Source organism: Rana temporaria, chromosome 1 (assembly GCF_905171775.1).
Source record: "Rana temporaria chromosome 1, aRanTem1.1, whole genome shotgun sequence".
In the NCBI taxonomy this organism is placed as follows: domain Eukaryota; kingdom Metazoa; phylum Chordata; class Amphibia; order Anura; family Ranidae; genus Rana; species Rana temporaria.
In genome coordinates this window covers 523,521,457-523,541,165 of record NC_053489.1, presented here as the reverse complement: position 1 = coordinate 523,541,165, position 19,709 = coordinate 523,521,457, and the positions used below count along the sequence as shown (strand labels likewise).

At 40.7% G+C, this 19,709-nt stretch overlaps 1 protein-coding gene across 3 annotated transcripts in view; it reads left to right on the top strand.

The window, feature by feature from the left end:
* Positions 1–19,709, top strand: part of LRBA (LPS responsive beige-like anchor protein) — a 789,979-nt gene that overhangs the window by 748,564 nt on the left and 21,706 nt on the right. For all 3 annotated transcript variants that reach the window (XM_040331890.1, XM_040331889.1, XM_040331891.1), the window contains 2 exons: positions 14,271–14,372; positions 14,478–14,674. In XM_040331890.1, the coding sequence (XP_040187824.1) occupies positions 14,271–14,372; positions 14,478–14,674 (299 nt within the window). The remainder of the gene's footprint in view (positions 1–14,270; positions 14,373–14,477; positions 14,675–19,709) is intronic.

The window sequence follows — 19,709 nt, the reverse complement described above, 5'->3', positions numbered from 1 at the left end:
GTAAGCAAATTGTTCTCTAAGAAGGAGGAAATTAACAGAAGCAACCATTGTTTTTTGGTAGGTACGGTAGATGATATCCATTGGCGAGCTATAAGCTTTCTAGCCAAGTACAGTAATTTAGTTATCATGACTTATTGTAAGCGACGTCTGTCGCTTTTCGCCGATTGCGTTCCATGTTGGAACGCACTCGGCGATCGCACAATGACGTCATTGCTCGGCGCCGCAGTGTTCCACGCTGAAACGCGGAAGTGCCGAGTGCAACGTGCGGTTCCTCTCATCCTCACTTCCTGGCTCTATAAAACCACAAGAAACACAGCGTTCCTTTATTGTTGGCCGTAGCCTTGTGAATCCTGGTTCCACGCTACCATCAAACTACTGAATCCTGGATCCGCACTACCATCAATGCATTGAATCCGGGATCCACGCTACCATCAATGCATTACTTGCTGTGGGGACATTCTGCCTCATTACCTGGACTGGACTCAAGGCCCTCTAAGCCATTCCAGACCACAAACAACTCTACTAGTAGAAGCACCTATCTTCTGGGAAGCGATAAGTACCCCTGAGTCTATAAGTTCCATGCTTGTGACTACCCTTAGTTTCATATTGCATATAATTATCTTCTGTGTACTTGTTGAAATCAGGCATGTTTAAATTACTTTCATACTTGGAGTTAGCCATTGTGGATTCATACTACTATCATAGGATCAGCCTTACTTAATATTGCATGAGTACTCTGGAAGCACATATGTATACCAGTCGGGGTTAGGTTATATCTTAACTGGAGATAAATTCTCAGGAATCATACAACTATCAAGTGACTTTCTCTAAAGTATTATCATAAAAACCCCATGTCCTTAAGCTACGTGCATGACATTTGTTATACCTTTTATAGGTGTCATATTGGCCTGTATACTAAACAAGTTTGCATATGCATTTTAATCTAGTGCTTGCAGGTATGCAATAATACCTTCTGGCCTACCTTCTAAAAAGATTCCTCTCTAGAGTGACAGATGATGTAATGAACCCCAAACTGTTCGCTTAAGATTAAGAGTGACGTCTGGGGTCCAATACTGAATGTCATACTGCACAGTAATCCCTTAATGTAATTCAAATCTCCGCAGATGTGGTTCACTTTCGTTCACCATAGTTTGTGACACATATACACCCTTTGGTTACATTTCGACATCAATTGCTCCTTAAAGGCATACCAAAGGGTTTACAGGTATAGGCACCTGGGCTAGATTAGAGATAAGCTGCAGTACGTCGGCCTAATAGCATTTAAGTTTTGGGCAGCTCCAGATCATATGGATAAATTCACCTTGATGCACCTTACACTTTGGGCACAGGGGAGAATCTCTCTGGCCCCATTCATTTAATCTCTCAGGCCCCGTACACACGGCCGAGGAACTCGACGTGCTTGGCACGTCGAGTTCCTCGTCGAGTTCTGGGATGAAGCCGCCGAGGAGCTCGGCGGGACGCCTTCTCCCATAGAACAACGAGAAAATAGAGAACATGTTCTCTATTTTCTCGTCGAGCTCCTCGGCGGCTCCATCGAGCCAAAACTGTACAGACGACAGAGTTTCTCGGCAGAATCCGGGTTTTGACCGAGTTTCTCGGTGAATTCTGCCGAGAAACTCTGTCGTGTGTACGGGGCCTCAGACGTCCAATAGACTCTGTGCAGGAAAAACATTTGCGAGAGCCTATGGGAGGCCAAGACAGGACATACTAGCTCATTATGCCTTTTGCCTATCAGGTATACAAAAAAAGTGTCAGCGGGTATACAACCACTTTAACCACTTCCATACCAGGCACTTACGCACCTTCCTGCCCAAGACAATTTTCAGCTTTCAGCGCTGTCGCAATTTGAATAACAATTGCACGGTCATGCTACACTGTACCCAAATGAAATTTTTATCATTTTGTTCCCACAAATAGAGCTTTCTTTTAGTGGTATTTGATCACCTCTGCGATTTTTATTTTTTGCGCAACAACTAAAAAAATACCGATCAACGGCTCTTCCTGTTTACATCGTGATCAGCCATGATTTAACACGGCTGATCACGTGGTAAAGAGCCTCCGCCGGAGGCTCTTTACTGAGATCGGAGATGCAGGGTATCAGCCTGACACCCCGCTTCACCAATCGATGCGCGCCCCCACGGGCGCGCGCCGGCATGTAATCCTGCAGGACGTCAATAGATGTCCAGTCAGGATTACAGAACCACTTCCTGCATGTCAATTTACTATTGACCGGGCGGGAAGTGGTCAAAGGGGTCCATTTAAAAAAATAGAAAGTATTCAAAAGTGGCGATCTTGAATGGCGATCTAAAAAAATACCGATCAACGGCTCTTCCAGTTTACATCGTGATCAGCCGTGATTGGACACGGCTGATCACGTGGTAAAGAGCCTCCACCGGAGGCTCTTTACCGAGATCGGAGATACAGGGTGTCAGCCTGACACCCCTCATCACCGATCGCTGGGCGCGCGCCGGCATGTTATCCTGCAGGACGTCAATAGACGTCTAGTCATTATTACAGAACCACTTCCCGGACGTCAATTTACTATTGACCGGGCGGGAAGTGGTTAAAGGGGGTCAGTTTTAAAAAATAGAAAGTATTAAAAAATGGCGATCTTGACGTTTTGAATACTTTAAAGTGCAGAGGAGGGGCTTGGGGTCTTATATCGATGTTTACATTCATTGTGACAGCAATAAAAGTGATAAATTGTAAAAATAAAAGTTTTTAAATATACAGAATATCGACACCCTAGTGATTTTTACCTTAATGCAGGGAATGCATTGAAAAACACCCAGCCTTTGGAACCACTTTAATTGTCAGAAGCAGGAGGAGAGACAGGATTCACAATAGATGCTTTAATTTGAGGCATGTAAACTGTATATGCTGTGTTCATTTTTAATTTCAGAAGTTTACAGCCACTTTGTGGTCAATAGTAAAGATGTACCCCCTGTAAGAAATATATAGATATGTGATAACATTTTCTCTGGAACTAATTAAAAAATATATATATAGGTTTTTATACATTGTTTCTGTGAATATGTTACCATGTGTGTCCTCTTTGTAGGTGGGTTTTAGAGCGGTAACTGAAGCACTGCTGTGTGCCAACATACAATTTAATGCTTTATTTTCCCCTCAGTCCCTCCACTCCCAGGATTTTATATCGTCAGTCTTTTCTGGATAAATAATATTCTTGCTGAGAAATTTATGAAGTCACATACACATTTAATTAAGAACTTGAATTACACGGTTCTGTGCCTAATGTGACTTGATTCTGCTGGAGTGTTTATGGTGAGAGGTATTATTTTATTTTAGCTCAGTGTGGCACATAATGTTTTATGGTGTGCAGTTTTGGCAGTGAACACTAAGCTTTGATATGAAATGGCAAAATGTTTCTTTTACACTGAATGCACTACTAACATACACGTTTATTTAAAGTGGCAGTATGTCGTGCTCAGCTTTGATTTAGGGTAGTCCTACTTTTTAAAGTTGCTGTAAGCTAGAAAATTAACTCCTTATTAAAATAATTTTTCCATACAGAATATTTTTCTCATGTATTTCTTGTACCAAAAAAGTTACATCTGCTGATAGGCTTTGCCATATACTGCACTTAGCTCCAGATTCCAGGTTGACACATGCTGTAATAATTAGGCTTGCCTCCTCCTAGCGTAGGATGCTAGACAAATGTCGTTTTTGTCTCCTTCTGCAGTCAAGGGAGCAGTGATAGTTTGTTCTAGCCTGTTCAAAGTTTCATAGGCTGGGCGTTTATTTTATTCCCCTTACCTCCAGAACATAGGGAGGGAGAGTCAAATGACTAGCCTGAATATTTATCATGGACTGGTTAATCTCTGGAGAGGAGTGACCAGAAGCTGGATGGGGAGGTGATAAATAGTTTAAAGCTCTGGAGAGAGTGTGCCTTCTCCTCAGGTGGGTTCCAATGCCTGAAGCGGTGTTGTAATGAGGCAGCCCATGAACTGTAGCTGTTCTTAGGCCTTAGCGGTGTTAGGGCTGAGGGCCTGGATGGTTCTCCTGAGAAGCTGGCTGTAGTGCTTTCCCAAAAAAGGGATCTGACCTGGAGGAGGATTGTCTAACTCCCTAGTCTGTGTCCAGAAGAAGCTGGTAAGAGGCAATATTCTGGGGGACTTGTGAGCAAAGACCCTAAATTGATTACTGGTGGCTGTGTGTTTTTTGAGATATAAATGTCTGAGTACTGGCCATTGCTCTATCCTCAGCATAACTCTATAGTGTGAGTCTAGAGGAATGTGTTCCCTGTTACTGTGCAGTGTTCTGGAAATCGCACTGGGTACCGTTGTGTGGTGTAGTTGTATAGTGGCACAAGGTAACCAGTTGCCAAAAGAAACTTGCATCGTGATTTACAGCTGTGAGGCTGTTCAGTGTTCACAGATCACTTAAGGAGAAGATTGTCCTCTTAGCTATTCACTAAATCAGTTTTGAAGCATTCCATGTCCTTAGGCCTCTCCTCTTTACAGTTCTTCAGGCAATAGAATATTAAAAAGACGACCCATAGACTGAGTTATTGGAGGCGGAGTATGTGGACTGATGCTTGTGGTGGTGGACAGCCTCATTACCATTAGGGACATACACATAGAACATCAGTGTCCTGTAATTCTTCTTAGCCCTATCAGCTTTGACTAGTGGGGTTAGAAATCAGAAGGTGTTCAGTTGTCAACTTTTACAAGTAACTGCTTATAATAGTTTGTTAAAAATCTTATTAAACAAAGCAGTGTTATTTATATCCTATCTTTGCTTCCGTGGCCCTGGTGTTGTAATCAAATTTACCAATAAGTACTGCAGGACGATATCGATCCTGTCAGACTTGGACTTCACCTTTCATTTCACTGCATGGGTAAGGGTTCAGATAATTCAAATTTAAAGAGACCCTGTTACCAACTTAAAAATTGCAGGTAAACACAGAAAAATATTTTTCAAATGCTTTGTTTTCTTCCTGTTCACTTGCACTGTGCATTTGAATTAGCTGGAAAGTTAAACTATTCAAGGAGAGTCATTTTGTTTACATGGTCATCTCTACTTATAGAAGTGTCTACTTACTGTCTGTCTTGGCCCAACATCTGCCCTCCACCTTCCCCTTTTTTTTCTCCCTCCATAAACTTTTATTTAGCTGCTGGAGGTGAAGCTATGGGGAATACTAATGCCATAGAGTGACATTTAAATGACAACTCTTGCATTTTGTTGTGATATCTTTATGACTATTATATACGTATAGTGTTTTATTGTATATGGCTCTAAAGTTTATACGACTTTCTGCATAGATATATTACATATTTTTTTACTTGTTTGTATATCAGGAATTTATAATAAATTATCAATTGTACCCTAGCTGTGCCTAGTCTGTGACCCACCTCATTTGAAGTCCCATGACTACTCTTTTTTTGTCTTTATATTTGCCTCTCCTTCACATGCAATTTGAATTATATTTATTTGACTTTAAAGTATATCTAAAGGTGATTTTTTAGTCCTGGATATAGTAGAGAAAGGGTTAAAATACCCGTCAGTTTTTAAAGCTGTATTTCCAGAACAAAAAAATATATTTTTAGACATTTGTAAAAATAATTTACATATGATGAGTGTCCCATGTGAGGATTGTGTTGTGTTGGGTAAAACGAATAACTTAATTTGTCCCAAACTTCCCAAGCTGAAACTGACAGTTTCAGCTCTTCATCTTCCACTCACTTGTCCATTCGCAAAATGTCTTGTATTCTTTGAAAAGAAAACAAGGCAGTCTGTAAATGGACAATGAGGAAACACCTGGATTTCTGTGAAAAAAAAATTAAAAGATGTTTTGTGAATGACTGAGGGGAGAGAAAGGTGGAGGGCAAGCAACCAACCATCACTCACTGTACTAGAGCCAACTGTCAGTTTCAATGTTGGAAGTTTGGAACTTACATTAGTGTCTGTAATGAATGAAACAAATAGTTTTAGCAAATGCAGCACTATCCACACATGGGGCACCCATCATTAGATTTATTATTAAATGCAAATGTAAAAAAAAAAAAAAAACAGCTTTCTATGTTATCATTGGGGAGATGCATCTATATTTGTCCTGTCAACTTCTGTCATCAAGACTAAAAGTGAAAGTTGCATTTTCCTCACTTTTAGTCTTGATGACAGAAGTGGACAAATATAGATGCATCTCCCCAATGATAACATAGAAAGCTGGATTTTTTTTTACATTTGCATTTTAGTTTCCATCGAATTCTGCGTCGAGTATGCAAATTAGCTAGTTACGGCGATCCACGAACGTACGACCGGCCGGCGCATTTTTTTACGTCGTTGGCGTTCGGCTTTTTCCGGCGTTTAGTTAAAACTGCTGTTATGAGGCATACTCAATGTTAAGTATGGCCGTCGTTCCCGCGTACAATTTTGAATTTTTTACGTCGTTTGCGTAAGTCGTTCGCGAATAGGGATTTGCGTAGAATGACATCACCGTCGTGAGCATCGGCTTGTTCCGGGTTAATTTCGAGCATGCGCACTGGGATACCCCCACAGACGGCGCATGCGCAGTTAAAAAAAACGTTTACGTCGGGTCACAACGTATTAACATAAAACACGCCCCCATCACAGAGATTTGAATGGCGCACCATTACGCCGCCAAAGATACACTACGCCGCCGTAACTTATGGCGCAAATTCTTTCAGGATTCGAAAAAAAGGAACAAAGTTACGGCAGCGTAGTGCATCTTGGATACGGTGCGCCCGGCGCAGAGGTACATGGATCTGCCCCGTAGTCTCCCACAGGGTTGAGGCAAGTATAAACCACCCAAAAAAATGGCCAATGGGGAAAGCAGCAAGAGGAAAAGAACAACAAGGTGCAGTAATTAGGATCTCTACAGAAAGTCATATAAACAGCAGTAAAAAGATCCATATATTAACACTATACGTATATATAATAGTCATGAGGTGATCACAACAAAATGCACAATTGGTCAGTAAATGAATAAATGTATTGTAACATCTATGGATCTCTACATGTTCTACGTATAGCTTGTACTGAACATTTTATATTATTAATATTGTTGTACAGAATTTATATAGTGCCAACAGTTTGTGCAGCGCTTTACAACATGAGGGCAGACAGTACAGTTACAATACAATTCAATATAGGAGGAATCAGAGGGACCTGCTGGATAGAGCTTACAATCTAGATTACTGAAAATACATAATTGCTACTGTTGGGGGCATTCACTGGGGTTCTCATTTCAGAGGGTATTTGACAGGCAGTCAGGAGGTGATAGGTTGTCTAGTTTAACTGTATAAATGCTAAACTACTGTGGCACAGTCATGTGCATTGGACACAGTTGTGGTGCCGGCCCTTTGAAAGTGCCATGTTATTAAATGCATACAGCTGCATGTCCGTTTTCAGGTGTGCGGTCTAAAACCGCCCACCTGAGGGGAAGGTGGTTAAAACCGGGCTCAACCTTCTATTTGTTCTGTCCCCTGGCCACACATGTGAACGAAGCCTTAGGGTGTCGGATACTAGATTGTGTTTTTATGTTCTTCCCCAGGTAAGTGAACTGAAATGGCCTAAAAAAAATGTTATATTTAGTTATTTCAACAACTTCATATATCTATCTAACTTCTATAAATATATAAATCCTAGTATAATTTTTTATGACTGCCATCATTTAACTTATTCACAGCATGGCAATGCATTAGTGCATCTAAAACCAAAACCCTCTTTTTTGTTTAGGTTAGTGGTGAGAAATTAAAACCCCTCTACGGTTTTCATTGCACTCTCCACTGGGAAGATTTACTCTATGTATATTCTATGGGCCAGATTCAGAGAGACTTACGACGGCGTATCAGTAGATACACCATCGTAAGTCCGAATGAGCGCGTCGTATCTTTGCGCGCATTCTTAAAATGAGATACGCCTCACTGTTGCCAAGATATGACCGACGTAAGTCTCCTACGCCGTCGTATCTTGGCTGCATATTTACGCTGGCCGCTAGGGGCTTTTACGTTGATTTACGCGTCGAATATGTAAATGAGCAAGATAGGCGATTCACGAACGTACGTACGTACGTACTTACGTACGTACGTACGCCCGTCGCAGTAAGCTACGCCGTTTACGTAAGACATACGCCGGCGTAAAGATAAAACACCTCTCTAAGTACCGCAGCCCATGCAAGGTATGGACGTAGGAACTGCCGTCCGATTTTACGTCGTTTACGCAAGTCGTGCGTGAATGGGGCTGGGCGTAATTTAGGTTCACATCGTACGCATTGAGCTGTCGTACCGTAGGGAGTATTTGTGACGTGATTCTGAGCATGCGCGCGCATGCGCCGTACCAACGGCTATTCATTTACATGGGGTCACGGTTACTTTACATGTAGCACGCCCACTACCTGCCTAATTTGAATTAGGCGGGCTTACGCCGGCCCATTTTCGCTATGCCGACGTAACTTAGGGAGCAAGTGCTTTGTGAATACTGGCCTTGCCTCACTATGTTACGTCGGCGTAGTGCAAATGTGATGCGCTACGCCGGCCAAAAGATACGCCGCTATACGTGAATCTGGCCCTATGTATCCTAGTGCCAATTATCATCCGGAATTAGGCCTAATTCAGAGTTTTTTCCTGCCTGTAAAAGCACCTCTTAGCCTATGTAGCCATGCACACACTGGGGTAGATCCACGTACCCCTGCACCCGGCGCAGATGTGAGATACGCTACGCCGCTGTAACTTACCTGGCTTTGGTTTGAATCCTCAATGAATTTGCAGCGTAAGTTACGGCGGCGTAGTGTATCTCTCGCGGCGGATTTCAAATTGGGCGGGTAGGGGGCGTGTTTCATTTAAATGAAGTGCGTCCCCGCGCCGAACAAACTGCCCATGTGCCGTCCCTAAAATTTCCCGCCGTGCATTGCGCTAAATGACGTCGCAAGGACGTCATTGTTTTCAACGTGAACGTAAATGGCGTCCAGCCCCATTCACGGACGACTTACGCAAACGACGTAAAATTTTCAAAATTAGACGCGGGAATGACGGCCATACTTAACATTGAGTACGCCACCAGATAGCAGCTTTAACTATATGCCGGAAAAAGCCGAACGGAAACAACGTAAAAAAATGCGACGGCCACTCGTACGTTCGTGGGTCGTCGGAAATAGCTAGTTTGCATACTCGACGCGGATTACGACGTGAACGCCACCTAGCGGACGCCGAAAAATTGCATCTAAGATCCGACGGCGTACGAAGACGTACGCCTGTCGGATCTAACACAGATGCCGTCGTATCTTGTTTTGGGGGATACCAAAACAAAGATACGACGCGCAAAATTTCTTTGAGGATCTCCCCCATAGGCTTTTACAGGTGTATTTGAAGAGGAGCATTTACAAGAAGGAATAAAATCCACCAAAGGGATGTTCTGAGAGGAGCGTTTGAGCAGAAAAAATGCGTGTATGCGCATAGACGTGCATAATACGTTCATATGAGTGTAAGTGTATATTAGTGGCCAGAATAAAATGTAACTTTTCTGCCACAATTTTTTCAGAAGCCTGTGTGCATGAGGCCTTAAGTGAAGAAATAGCAAACATTTTCAGTTCTCCCAGAACAGGCATTGAGACACTTGTCCCAGTCCTAAGATCGTGATTTCCATCAGTTTCAAGTGATTTGACGCACTTCCTGCTTTTTTTTTTTTTTAAGACTAAAAAGCGAAGGGCAATCTACCCAATGGGACACAGATGCACAAAATAAATAAATAAATAACTGATGGAGTTTGAACCATTCCATAGTCTTCTACTACTACATAACAGTATATGGTGTGTTCAATCGGTTTTGGTAAAATAATTAAAAATCGTTATTCAAAAATGCCCATACATTAAAACTAACATAAATAAAATATTTTTTTTATAAACTTGTATGACACTGGTAATATTTAAAGTTTACCTTAACCTTTCCTGCAAATCAATCAAATAAAAATAGACATTAAGTATTTGTAAAAAAAAAGCATACATTTTTAATTTTAGTGTGTGTATGTGATGCTTTCTGGTGATCCCTCTCACATGTATGTATGGACACAAGCTCAGTATAAATTTATGTGTTATGGTAGTGATTTATTATGTTGGTTATTCTTTGCCATGCTCGCTTCACTCACAATGTGATGTATTGTACACGTGAGCCTCAGTGAGGCTTTCAAGACTTCCATGACCTTTTTAGCAACAAATGACAACCAGGTAACTAAAGTAGCAATTTTTTTTAAAGTTGATATCCTGAGTTGTTTCTGTGTACAAAAGAGAGATGTCTTTTTCAATTAGAATGTCGCACATTTGTAGCATAGTCAAGATAAAGAACCTCTTGATCTTTTTAAACTACTCACATGCCGACAGTATAATTTCAAAAAATGGTCTCCCTCCCTCCTTCCTCTTCCAGGTTTTGCAACATGAAAAGAAAAAATACATGTGCAAAACATTATTTGAGTTCTTAGCTGTCTGTCTGTGGTGGCTGTTACCCCTCACCCTCATTATGGTGCTCTCCCCTCCCTTTTAGTCTCACAAGCCACTTACATGTAGCTGCATACAACACACAAATCAACCATAAATATAGTCTGGTGGTTGGGGTGTCTGTACTACTAAATTCCAGGATATTAGCAGAGTTGTAAGAATATTATCTGCTAAATATGGCATGGCTCCTTCACTCTACTTCTTTTGGGTCACTTACAGAAAAGTTTTTTTGGGAAGACACAAGGCTTTTGCTTAGTGAAATTCAAAATACTTGTACTAGGTACTAGAATACTAAATGATTGACCATTAAATAAATCATTAAACATTATTTTACATTTTGTATATTATTCACCTTGCTATAGATCACACAAATCCAGTTATATAATTTCTTGCCTAAATGGAGTTCTCATTGTTCCATGCACATAAATGCACATCTGGTTAGACGCAATTCAGTGTCTCTTTTTTGGATTGTGGTAGGATATTACTCATGGCAAAAGTTGGACCCAGGAACCCTGTGGTCAAAGGCAAGGGTTCCAACTACTTTATCATTGTGATCAAGTTCATGGCTCTAGTGCAGAAGCAGAGCAGCCTTAACTAAGTAATCCTGTCATAAGAGAGATGTTAACACTGCTGCCTCACATCTGAAAATGAAAGTTTCTTGCCATACTGATACTCTGGCTTCAATATTTTCTGAGTTGTGACCTGTGACAATCATGCAAATCAGGAGAAGTTAGAATTTCTCATGTACATACTTATTTCATGCATGGCATTAAAAAGTACAAAGGCCAGCTGTACAGCATGGCAACATATTCCAAATGAAAGGAGAAGGCTGTGATGGCAGCTTTCATGTTTCATGGTAGATTTATTTAAAAAAAAATGTATATACAGTATATATTATATAAGCATATAGTGTGTGTGTGTGTGTGTGTGTGTGTATGTGTATATATATATATATATATATATATATATATATATATATATATATATATATATATATATATATATATATATAGTATATACACACACTATATACACACACTATATTACCAAAAGTTGTGGGTCACCTTTACATGCACATAAACTTTAATAGCATCCCAGTCTTGGTCCATAGGGTTCAATATTGAGTTGGCCCACCCTTTGCAGCTATAGCAGCTTCAACACTTCTGGGAAGGCTGCCCACAAGGTTTAGCAGTGTGTCTATAGGAATGTTTGACCATTCTTACAGGAGCGCAGGCCTTCTCGTCCACACCAGCGCCTGACCTCACAAATGCAATTCTTGAACAGGTCAAACATTCCCATAGACATTAGTGCGAAGTACAAAGACAAGTGTGTCTTGCCTACAGTCAAGCATGGTGGTGGGCTGGGGCTGCAGCATGAGTTCTGCCAACACTGAGGAGCTACAGTTCATTAAGGGAACCATGAATGCCTTCGGAGACTGGGCCGCTGGGCAGTATTACAAGATAATGACCCCAAACACACATCCAAGATGACCACGCATATCTCTAGACTTAAACCCTATTGAGCATCTGTTGGGCATGCTCAAATGGAAGGTGGAGGGGTGCAAGATCTCTAACATCCACCAGCTCCATGATGTCCTAATGGAGGAGTAGAAGAGGACTCTAGTGGCTAAATGTCAAGAGGGTTAAGGCAGTGCTGGATAATAATGGTGGCCACAGAGAATATTGACACTTTGGGCCCAATTTGAACATTTTCACTTAGGGGTGTATTCACTTTTGTTGCCAGCAGTTTAGACATTAATGGCTGTGTATTGTTTTTTTTTAGGGTACAATAAATTGACACTGTTATACAAGCTGTACACTCACTACTTTTACAATGTAGAAAAGTGTCTTCAGTGTTGTCACATGAAAAGATATAATAAAATATTTACAAAAATGTGAGATACTGTACATAGACACCATTTAAAAAAAAAAAATTGCATGCCATTCACTGGCACTGCCATAGAATTGGTTATATCAAGTGAGGTCCTCCTCCCCTGTATAACCTCTTTTACTTATTGCCCTTTTTTAAATGTGGATATTGTTACCATTGGGTTAAAAAAATCTTGTGTGTTCACCCCAACTTGTCCCAAGCCTAAATCTAGTAATCCTGTGCATTTTGATTTTCATTCAGACAAATTCTAAACAATCGTTTGTTTGAACACACTTTCATGCCATCGAGTCAACTAATTTCATTCAAAAGTCCTTTGTGTACAATTTTTATTGAATGAAAACGGCATTCACAACATTTTGGTTAATTTGAGAAAACATGTCATCCTACTACTCTAAATTTTCTCAGCACTGTGGGTGAAAAGTAATTTCACTTTCACCCCACTCACCATAAGAAAATAGAAAAAAAAAACTCAGAGGTGAAGATTTTATATTTCTTTTTTACTTGTGCCCAGAGTTTTATGCAGCACCCTTGAGTACACCATGTTTAGCACATGAGAAGTTACCTGTTGTGTTGGTTCTACTTTCATTTTTTTATTAAAGATAATCTGTTTAGCAGAATGTTTGATTGCTGGGAACTGCCATTTGGGGTTATTTACTAAAGGCAAATCCACTTTGCTCTGCAAGTGCAAAATGCAATTGAAATTGCACTGAAAGTGTACTTGGAAGTGCAGTCGCTGTAGAGGGGAACATGCAAGGAAAATAAAAAACAGCATTTTAGCTTGCACATGATTGGATGATAAAATCAGCAGAGCTTCCCCTAATTTCAAAACTTCCCATCGGATTTCCAGGGACTGCTCTTTCAGTGCAATTTCAAGTGCACTTGTAGTTTGCACTTGTGGTGCAAAGTGGATTTGCATTTCGTAAATAACCCTCATTGTCTTACTATAATTCTGTATATAAGTTTCAAGGTGGATCAGCTCCTTTAAAGTGATGCTAAACAGGTACATAACTTCCATAAAAATTGGCTTGTAGCTTGTTTGTCAGACAATGGCAGCTTCCTGTAGAAAGGTATTTAGATTGATGATACTTTTTACTTGAAAACTATAGAAAGAAAGCAATCGATTTGTCCTATACATAGTATGCAACAGCCACAAAGAAAATATGATGGTATGTCTTAGTTTGTGGCTGTTGCATGCTTTTTTTTTATGGTAATCCGTAGGTTGTGGTGTTAGCATGCCCTGATTTTTTTTCAGATGGTGATGGCTGTATCTGCTGTAGATTCATACCTAAAACATACAATGCATTGCAAGGAAAGCATTAGGTTATTTTAATGTGTCCCCCTCCAACAGCTGCTAATATTTATCTTTTCAATGCACCCTCATTTTTCCGCACCACAAGAGTGGTGAGAAGAAGCCCCAGTGTAAATTTTAGGTTGCTTTGGTTGTGGCTTAGTTATTGCTAAGGACTTTTCCCTGCCTGCATTACAGCACTGGTGCCTGACAATTGCCACTCAGATACCTAGTCCTACATTGTGGGAGAAAAATAAGAGCGTCATATACCTTCTTATACTCATAGGTACCTGCTATTCTTTGATTCAACATGCTGAACTGAGCCACAAGGAAGTAGGTGAAGGTAAGTATTTTCAGGTATGAGGGTGGGCATTTAAATCTCACATACGTTTACTTCAAAAAAGGCAAAGGGTTGAAAAATACAAAAAAAAAAAAATTCTGTTGAAATTAACCTTTAAAAGGGTCAGTCTTTTTTAAACTGAAATTTTTAAATTAACGTTTCAGGAATACCACCAATAAGAACACTCATTGTAATATGTGTTGGTTGCAGGCTGACACCATTGCAGTTCTGTCTACATTTCTCTGGCTTTATTTTTACAGATGAATTTGCTACTCCTCGGGCAATCCTGACTGGTCATGACTGTGAAATCACCTGTGCTACAGTTTGTGCAGAACTTGGCTTAGTGATCAGTGGCTCCAAAGGTAATTATTATTTTTTGTTTGAAGGCTGAGAGTATGTTTAAGGTGAAATTATGTAGCATTTATGTGATAACATTGTACTGATTCCTTTATTATCTTCTGTTTCAGAAGGTCCATGTCTGATACATTCTATGAATGGAGACCTTCTGAGAACGCTAGAGGGTCCAGAAAACTGTATGCGACCAAAAGTTATTCAGGCCTCAAGAGAAGGGCATTGTGTTATATACTATGAACGCGGCCTTTTCTGTGTGTTCAGTGTAAATGGGAAACTTCAGGCCACAATGGAGATGGAAGACAATACACGGGTATGAATTCTCCTACCTTTATCATTTTCTTCTCCTGTGATTTGTCATAAAGATCATGTTGTTTCTGAAATGTTAACTCTGACACTGTACTAAAGTTAGCTTTTTTGGTCATACTTCTCTTGTGATCCAAGGTCAGCTGGTAATGGAATATTTAAACGTTTAAATGATTATTTATGTGGATTTATTATTTAATTTAGTTCAGATAATTTAATACATGCGCTGCACTTCCTATTTTGTATATTACTTTTCACTGGAATCTTGTGTTATTCTATAGTGTTCAGCTTGCATATTTATTTAGGTTATTCGATATTTTTGCGCTGATTGCACCCCAGTTTTTTTGGTAATGGAATATTGCCTGCTATCAGCAGACAAGGCAGAGATTCTCCAGGCTCTGGAAGGATCACGACAATATTGTCAGGATCCATCCGGCTGCTTGGTCTACAGCTGTCTCCACCTCTGAGCACACGGCTAAGATGTGAAGCCAGCTGTGCCCAGCAGCTCCCCAGCCCAGTGTTCAAGTGAGTGCTGGAGGAGTAGTGTGGAGAGCGGTGACTGACAGTCACCGCTCTCCACTTTCAGCAGCCTAAGCACTGAGTGATCAGCAGTCATGTGATCATTCCGTTCTTGATCTTTAACCCAATGTGGGACAGCTGCAGCATAGAGGTGAGTATAGATGTTTTTTTTTCATAACTCCATTATTCATTTTTAAGTAATCCACTCAGAAATGTCTTCCCACTGGTCTGAGCAGCTTTAGCCCTCATATCACCTCATACATCCAGGGCTATTTACTGTCTGTTTTGGCTATGTAGTCTGCAAACATTTGCCAAGGCCTGCACTCCAATCCACTCAGAGTCTTGTTAATACTTCAGGGTGATTCCATACAATTTTTAATGGCAGCTTCCCGAGTCCTGCTCCAACCTTTTGAAGCGCAAGTAAACCCCAACAATGAACTTCTCCAATTTGTTACTATTTGGTGTGTTATTTATTTGAGTAAAAAGTGTTTTTGTTATAATCGATAAATGCAAAAAATACCTGTTGAAATTTAGAGCTGAGCGATGAAACTTCTTTCAGGAAAATTCCTCTGTCGTGGTTTTGATGTTAGCCCAGATAGTCCCAACCTGTATCTCTGTAGCCCTGCTTTTTTTTATTCCTTTATTTTCACAAAGTTGCGGTTTACAGTTGGGTAAACAAAAGTGGAAAATGCGTTACTTCTCAAACAAGCAGGTCACATCATTTAGATCCATAACCAACATGCTAGGTAAGAGATGGTATATATGAGTACATATAATAATACCAACATTAACCTGATCATCAATGTACAGAGAATATAAGGCATACGAGGTGGTGGCAGCATGGAAGACCCAGAACAAATACTCGTAGACTTAAAACTGTGCAACTATATAAGGGCCCTTTCACACCAGCGGACGAACGGTCCGCTTTTCATAAGTCCGTTTACGGACTTACAATGGTTCCCTATGGGATCACGTCCATTAGCCGATGGAGCATCCGCTAACGTCCGTAATCACCCGCCTCCGTCAGGATCCGGTTTTTCAGACGGAAGAAAACCCTATTTTTCTTCCGTCTATCGGATCGGATGAATGCGGACGGTCCGTATTCATCCGATTCCCCATAGGGGAGAGCGGAGGAGAGACAGGGCGGTCTCTGCACTGTGTGCGGGGACCGCCCTGTCCGCCGACAGCTCAGCGGGGATTAACGGAGGAATCCCCGCTGAGCCAAACGGGCTAATGGAGCGGATCAATACGGATCCGCTCCGTGTGAAAGAGCCCTAAAACATAACAATATATCGGGAAGCCAGGCATCCCGATGGCCGGCGGGGCCAAGACATAGAACAGTGAGATAAGGAAAATGCATAAAAGGATATTCAAATATCTGAAAAAATAACACCCTCATGGCTGAGCCAGCTATACGGGGGGGGGGGGAGCGTAAAACGGGGTGGGAGGGGATGTTAGAAATGATAAAGAGTAAGGGGCCAGGTGTCCCTTGGTAGAAAAAAAAGGGGTGATACAGATGCAGAACTGTAGATAAATAGACAGAGCCTCTCTCCCAGGAAGTCCTGGCCATATCCAGAATATCAGCCAAGCTGTGAGATCTCCTGAATATAAGCTTCAGTGTATACAAAATGCTGCCAAGGTCTCCAGGTGTCGCAAAAGATCTCCTCCCGGTTGTTAAAGGTAGCTGTGAGATCCTCCATATCCCTTAGTTCATTGACTTTGGAAAACCGGCAGGTTCTCAGATCTCCAACACAAGGGGATGCATGCCTTAGCCGCTGTAGCTCTGCTGTTTAGTCCGTGCAGAATTTGTTCTCCTGTGATGGGAGGAATGCACCCAGTATATGTTACCTAACAAAGAACCATTAGATCAAAACCTGTATTAAAAAAAGATACTTGGACAAAAAACTTTGCAAAGAAATTGGTTGCTAGTGGGCAGTACAGACTATTTCAGGTAGTTCTTCTTTTTCAGATCTCCATAAGGTAAGGCAACTCATGTACATGATCACTTTAAATACTATTATGGCATGTGTAATCGGTGAAAGGTGCATCTAATAAAGTGCATGTGCAATAAAAGTGCAAAAAAGTCCATCCATACATGTAAAAAAAGAACACAAAGTCCAAACAAAATATGCAATCCATGCCATAAAGAATTGTCCCAAAGAGTAATAATTCCTGGAACTGGTGCAAACACTGACTGTCACAGAAAAAGGAAGGTGCCTCAAAGCTGCTCCACCAAAAGGATCAACACAATAATTACCAGAGAGAGGGGGCACTTTCCTTTTTCTGCGACAGTCTGTGTCTACACCAGTTCCAGGAATTTTCACTCTTTGGGACAATTTTTTTGCATGGATTGCATATTTAATTTGGGCTTTATTTGTGTTCTTTTATTACATATATGGATGAATGACTTTTCACTTTTATTGCACATGTACTTTAATTATGTGATGCACCTTTCACTAACAATATGTATTTAAAGAAATTGTGCACTTGAGTTTCCTTACCATATGGAAATTGATATTGTCGGGAAACTTTATCTTTTTTAAAGTGTTTTGTTTTTATATTTTGTGAGGAGATTTTGCATTGATTATATTATGTTACTTGTACATAAAACAAAACGATTGCTTGGAAAAAAACATCTTGTTGGAATAACAGGCTAAAATACTTTGCCTCATGTGTCTCATAAAGCCGATGTCATTCACACATGTTTTGGCAAAGTACTATTGTGCTATTTTCTCTGAGAGAGATTTTTACAGGTTACACTGATCAGACTTCCCTTTCTAAACTGTTTCCAGAAAGATTTTGATGATCACCGTCATTACAACCATCATCCCTGAAGAATGTATCGTTGTTTTTTTTTCTTTCGTTTTTTCCCCCTTTTGTTATAATAACATTCATAATCTGTCAGTTTCAGTTGTTATTATGTTGTCAGCCAAGCTAATAAATTTGTAAAATATCTTAAAATCCCTTGCTAGCTAAAACCGTTTCTGTAGTGTTTCAGACTATACTGGGAGCTGAAGTTTGTTGCCTGAGGCTGGGGAAGTTCGCAGTCCAGGCAAACACATGTGTACCTCAGCCACATGTTTTTTTTTTCCCTTTTTTTTTTAAAGCAGTCCCTGTTGGGTTATAGAGTTAAACAATCCACAACCCCTTTTCCCTATCTGCTTCTGCACTTTATCATGCTGGCAGGCAAGTGGCATCTGTGTGATTAAAGTCCCGCTCCCCCCACAATGTGCAGTACCTGCCCATGACTGTGGCAGACTGATGTTTTCACTGCTTGCTTCTCAAGTAATAGGAAGGGGGGAGGGTGCTAGAGGTGAAGCCAAGGAAACCTAAGGTCAAGTCCGACTGCCATTGACTGAATGAAGGGAGTTAAACAGGTTGTGTTTCATGTGTCATGGTAAGCCTAAGCCCACAGGATGTCGACAAAAGTAACAATTTACAATCATCAGACATGGGACAGAATTCTAATTTACTTTCTTGTAGCCTGCACATGAAAACTACCAAGAGACCTCCAGACTGCCTGGGGATACTCAGAGCCTAATCAACGTTATACACCTGTTTTTGTTTTAAATGCTGTGTTGCCCACCAGAGCCCCAGCCAAAAGCACGTCAAAGCACATCTACCATGCAATGTTTAGATGTCAAAATTAATAACTTGGATGGAAAGGAAATCCACTCCTAAAACCGAGCTGTTACCTGAGGCAAAGACACTAGCTCTGGCAACCCAAGGGAACCAATTATTTGCTTTGTCTGGAGATTGGAAAGGGCACAGTAGCTGCTTACATGCCATAATCTACTGGATAGAAGTGTTTTCTTTGTTTCTGTTTAAATCAATGAGGAGCGCAAAATAGGTGTTCTAGATCATAAGTGTAGCTATATTTGTTCAGTCTTCCACCATTGCCTGTCACAGCTATTGATTTTACTTCCTCTAATTCATTTTGTTTTGTGCTTTTTTATTGAGGCATGGATTGGGAGAAAGTATAATGTCAAAAATTAGTTTTAGTTCATAACATGGCCTGGTAGCACTGGAGACCTTGGGGTTTTTATGTTTTTTCTTTATGGTTTTCTATTCCATCCCAAAACATACTGCAGAGCTAATTGGATATTGGCCCTGTTGTTTGTGTATCACTATATTAGGAACATAAGGCTGTAAGCTCTTTTGGTTTCTGGGAATAATACAAATAGTTCTTTGTGCTTTTTAAACAACTTCACTTAATTTTTGCAGCACTGAGATGCATTAATGTTATTTTCTTTATCGTACATCACGGGACACAGAGCGGCATTCATTACTATATGGGTTATATGGAGTACCTTCAGGTGTAGACACTGGCAATCTCAAACAGGAAATGCCCCTCCCTATATAACCCCCTCCCACAGGAGGAGTACCTCAGTTTTTACGCCAGTGTCTTAGGTGTTAGTCATGGTTTAGCTTGCCTCCGCATCCTTGGGATTAGGTGAGCTACCGGTTCTGTCCAAAAAAGCCTCAGCGCTAAAGTGGTCAGTAACCGGACCCCAAACCCTTGG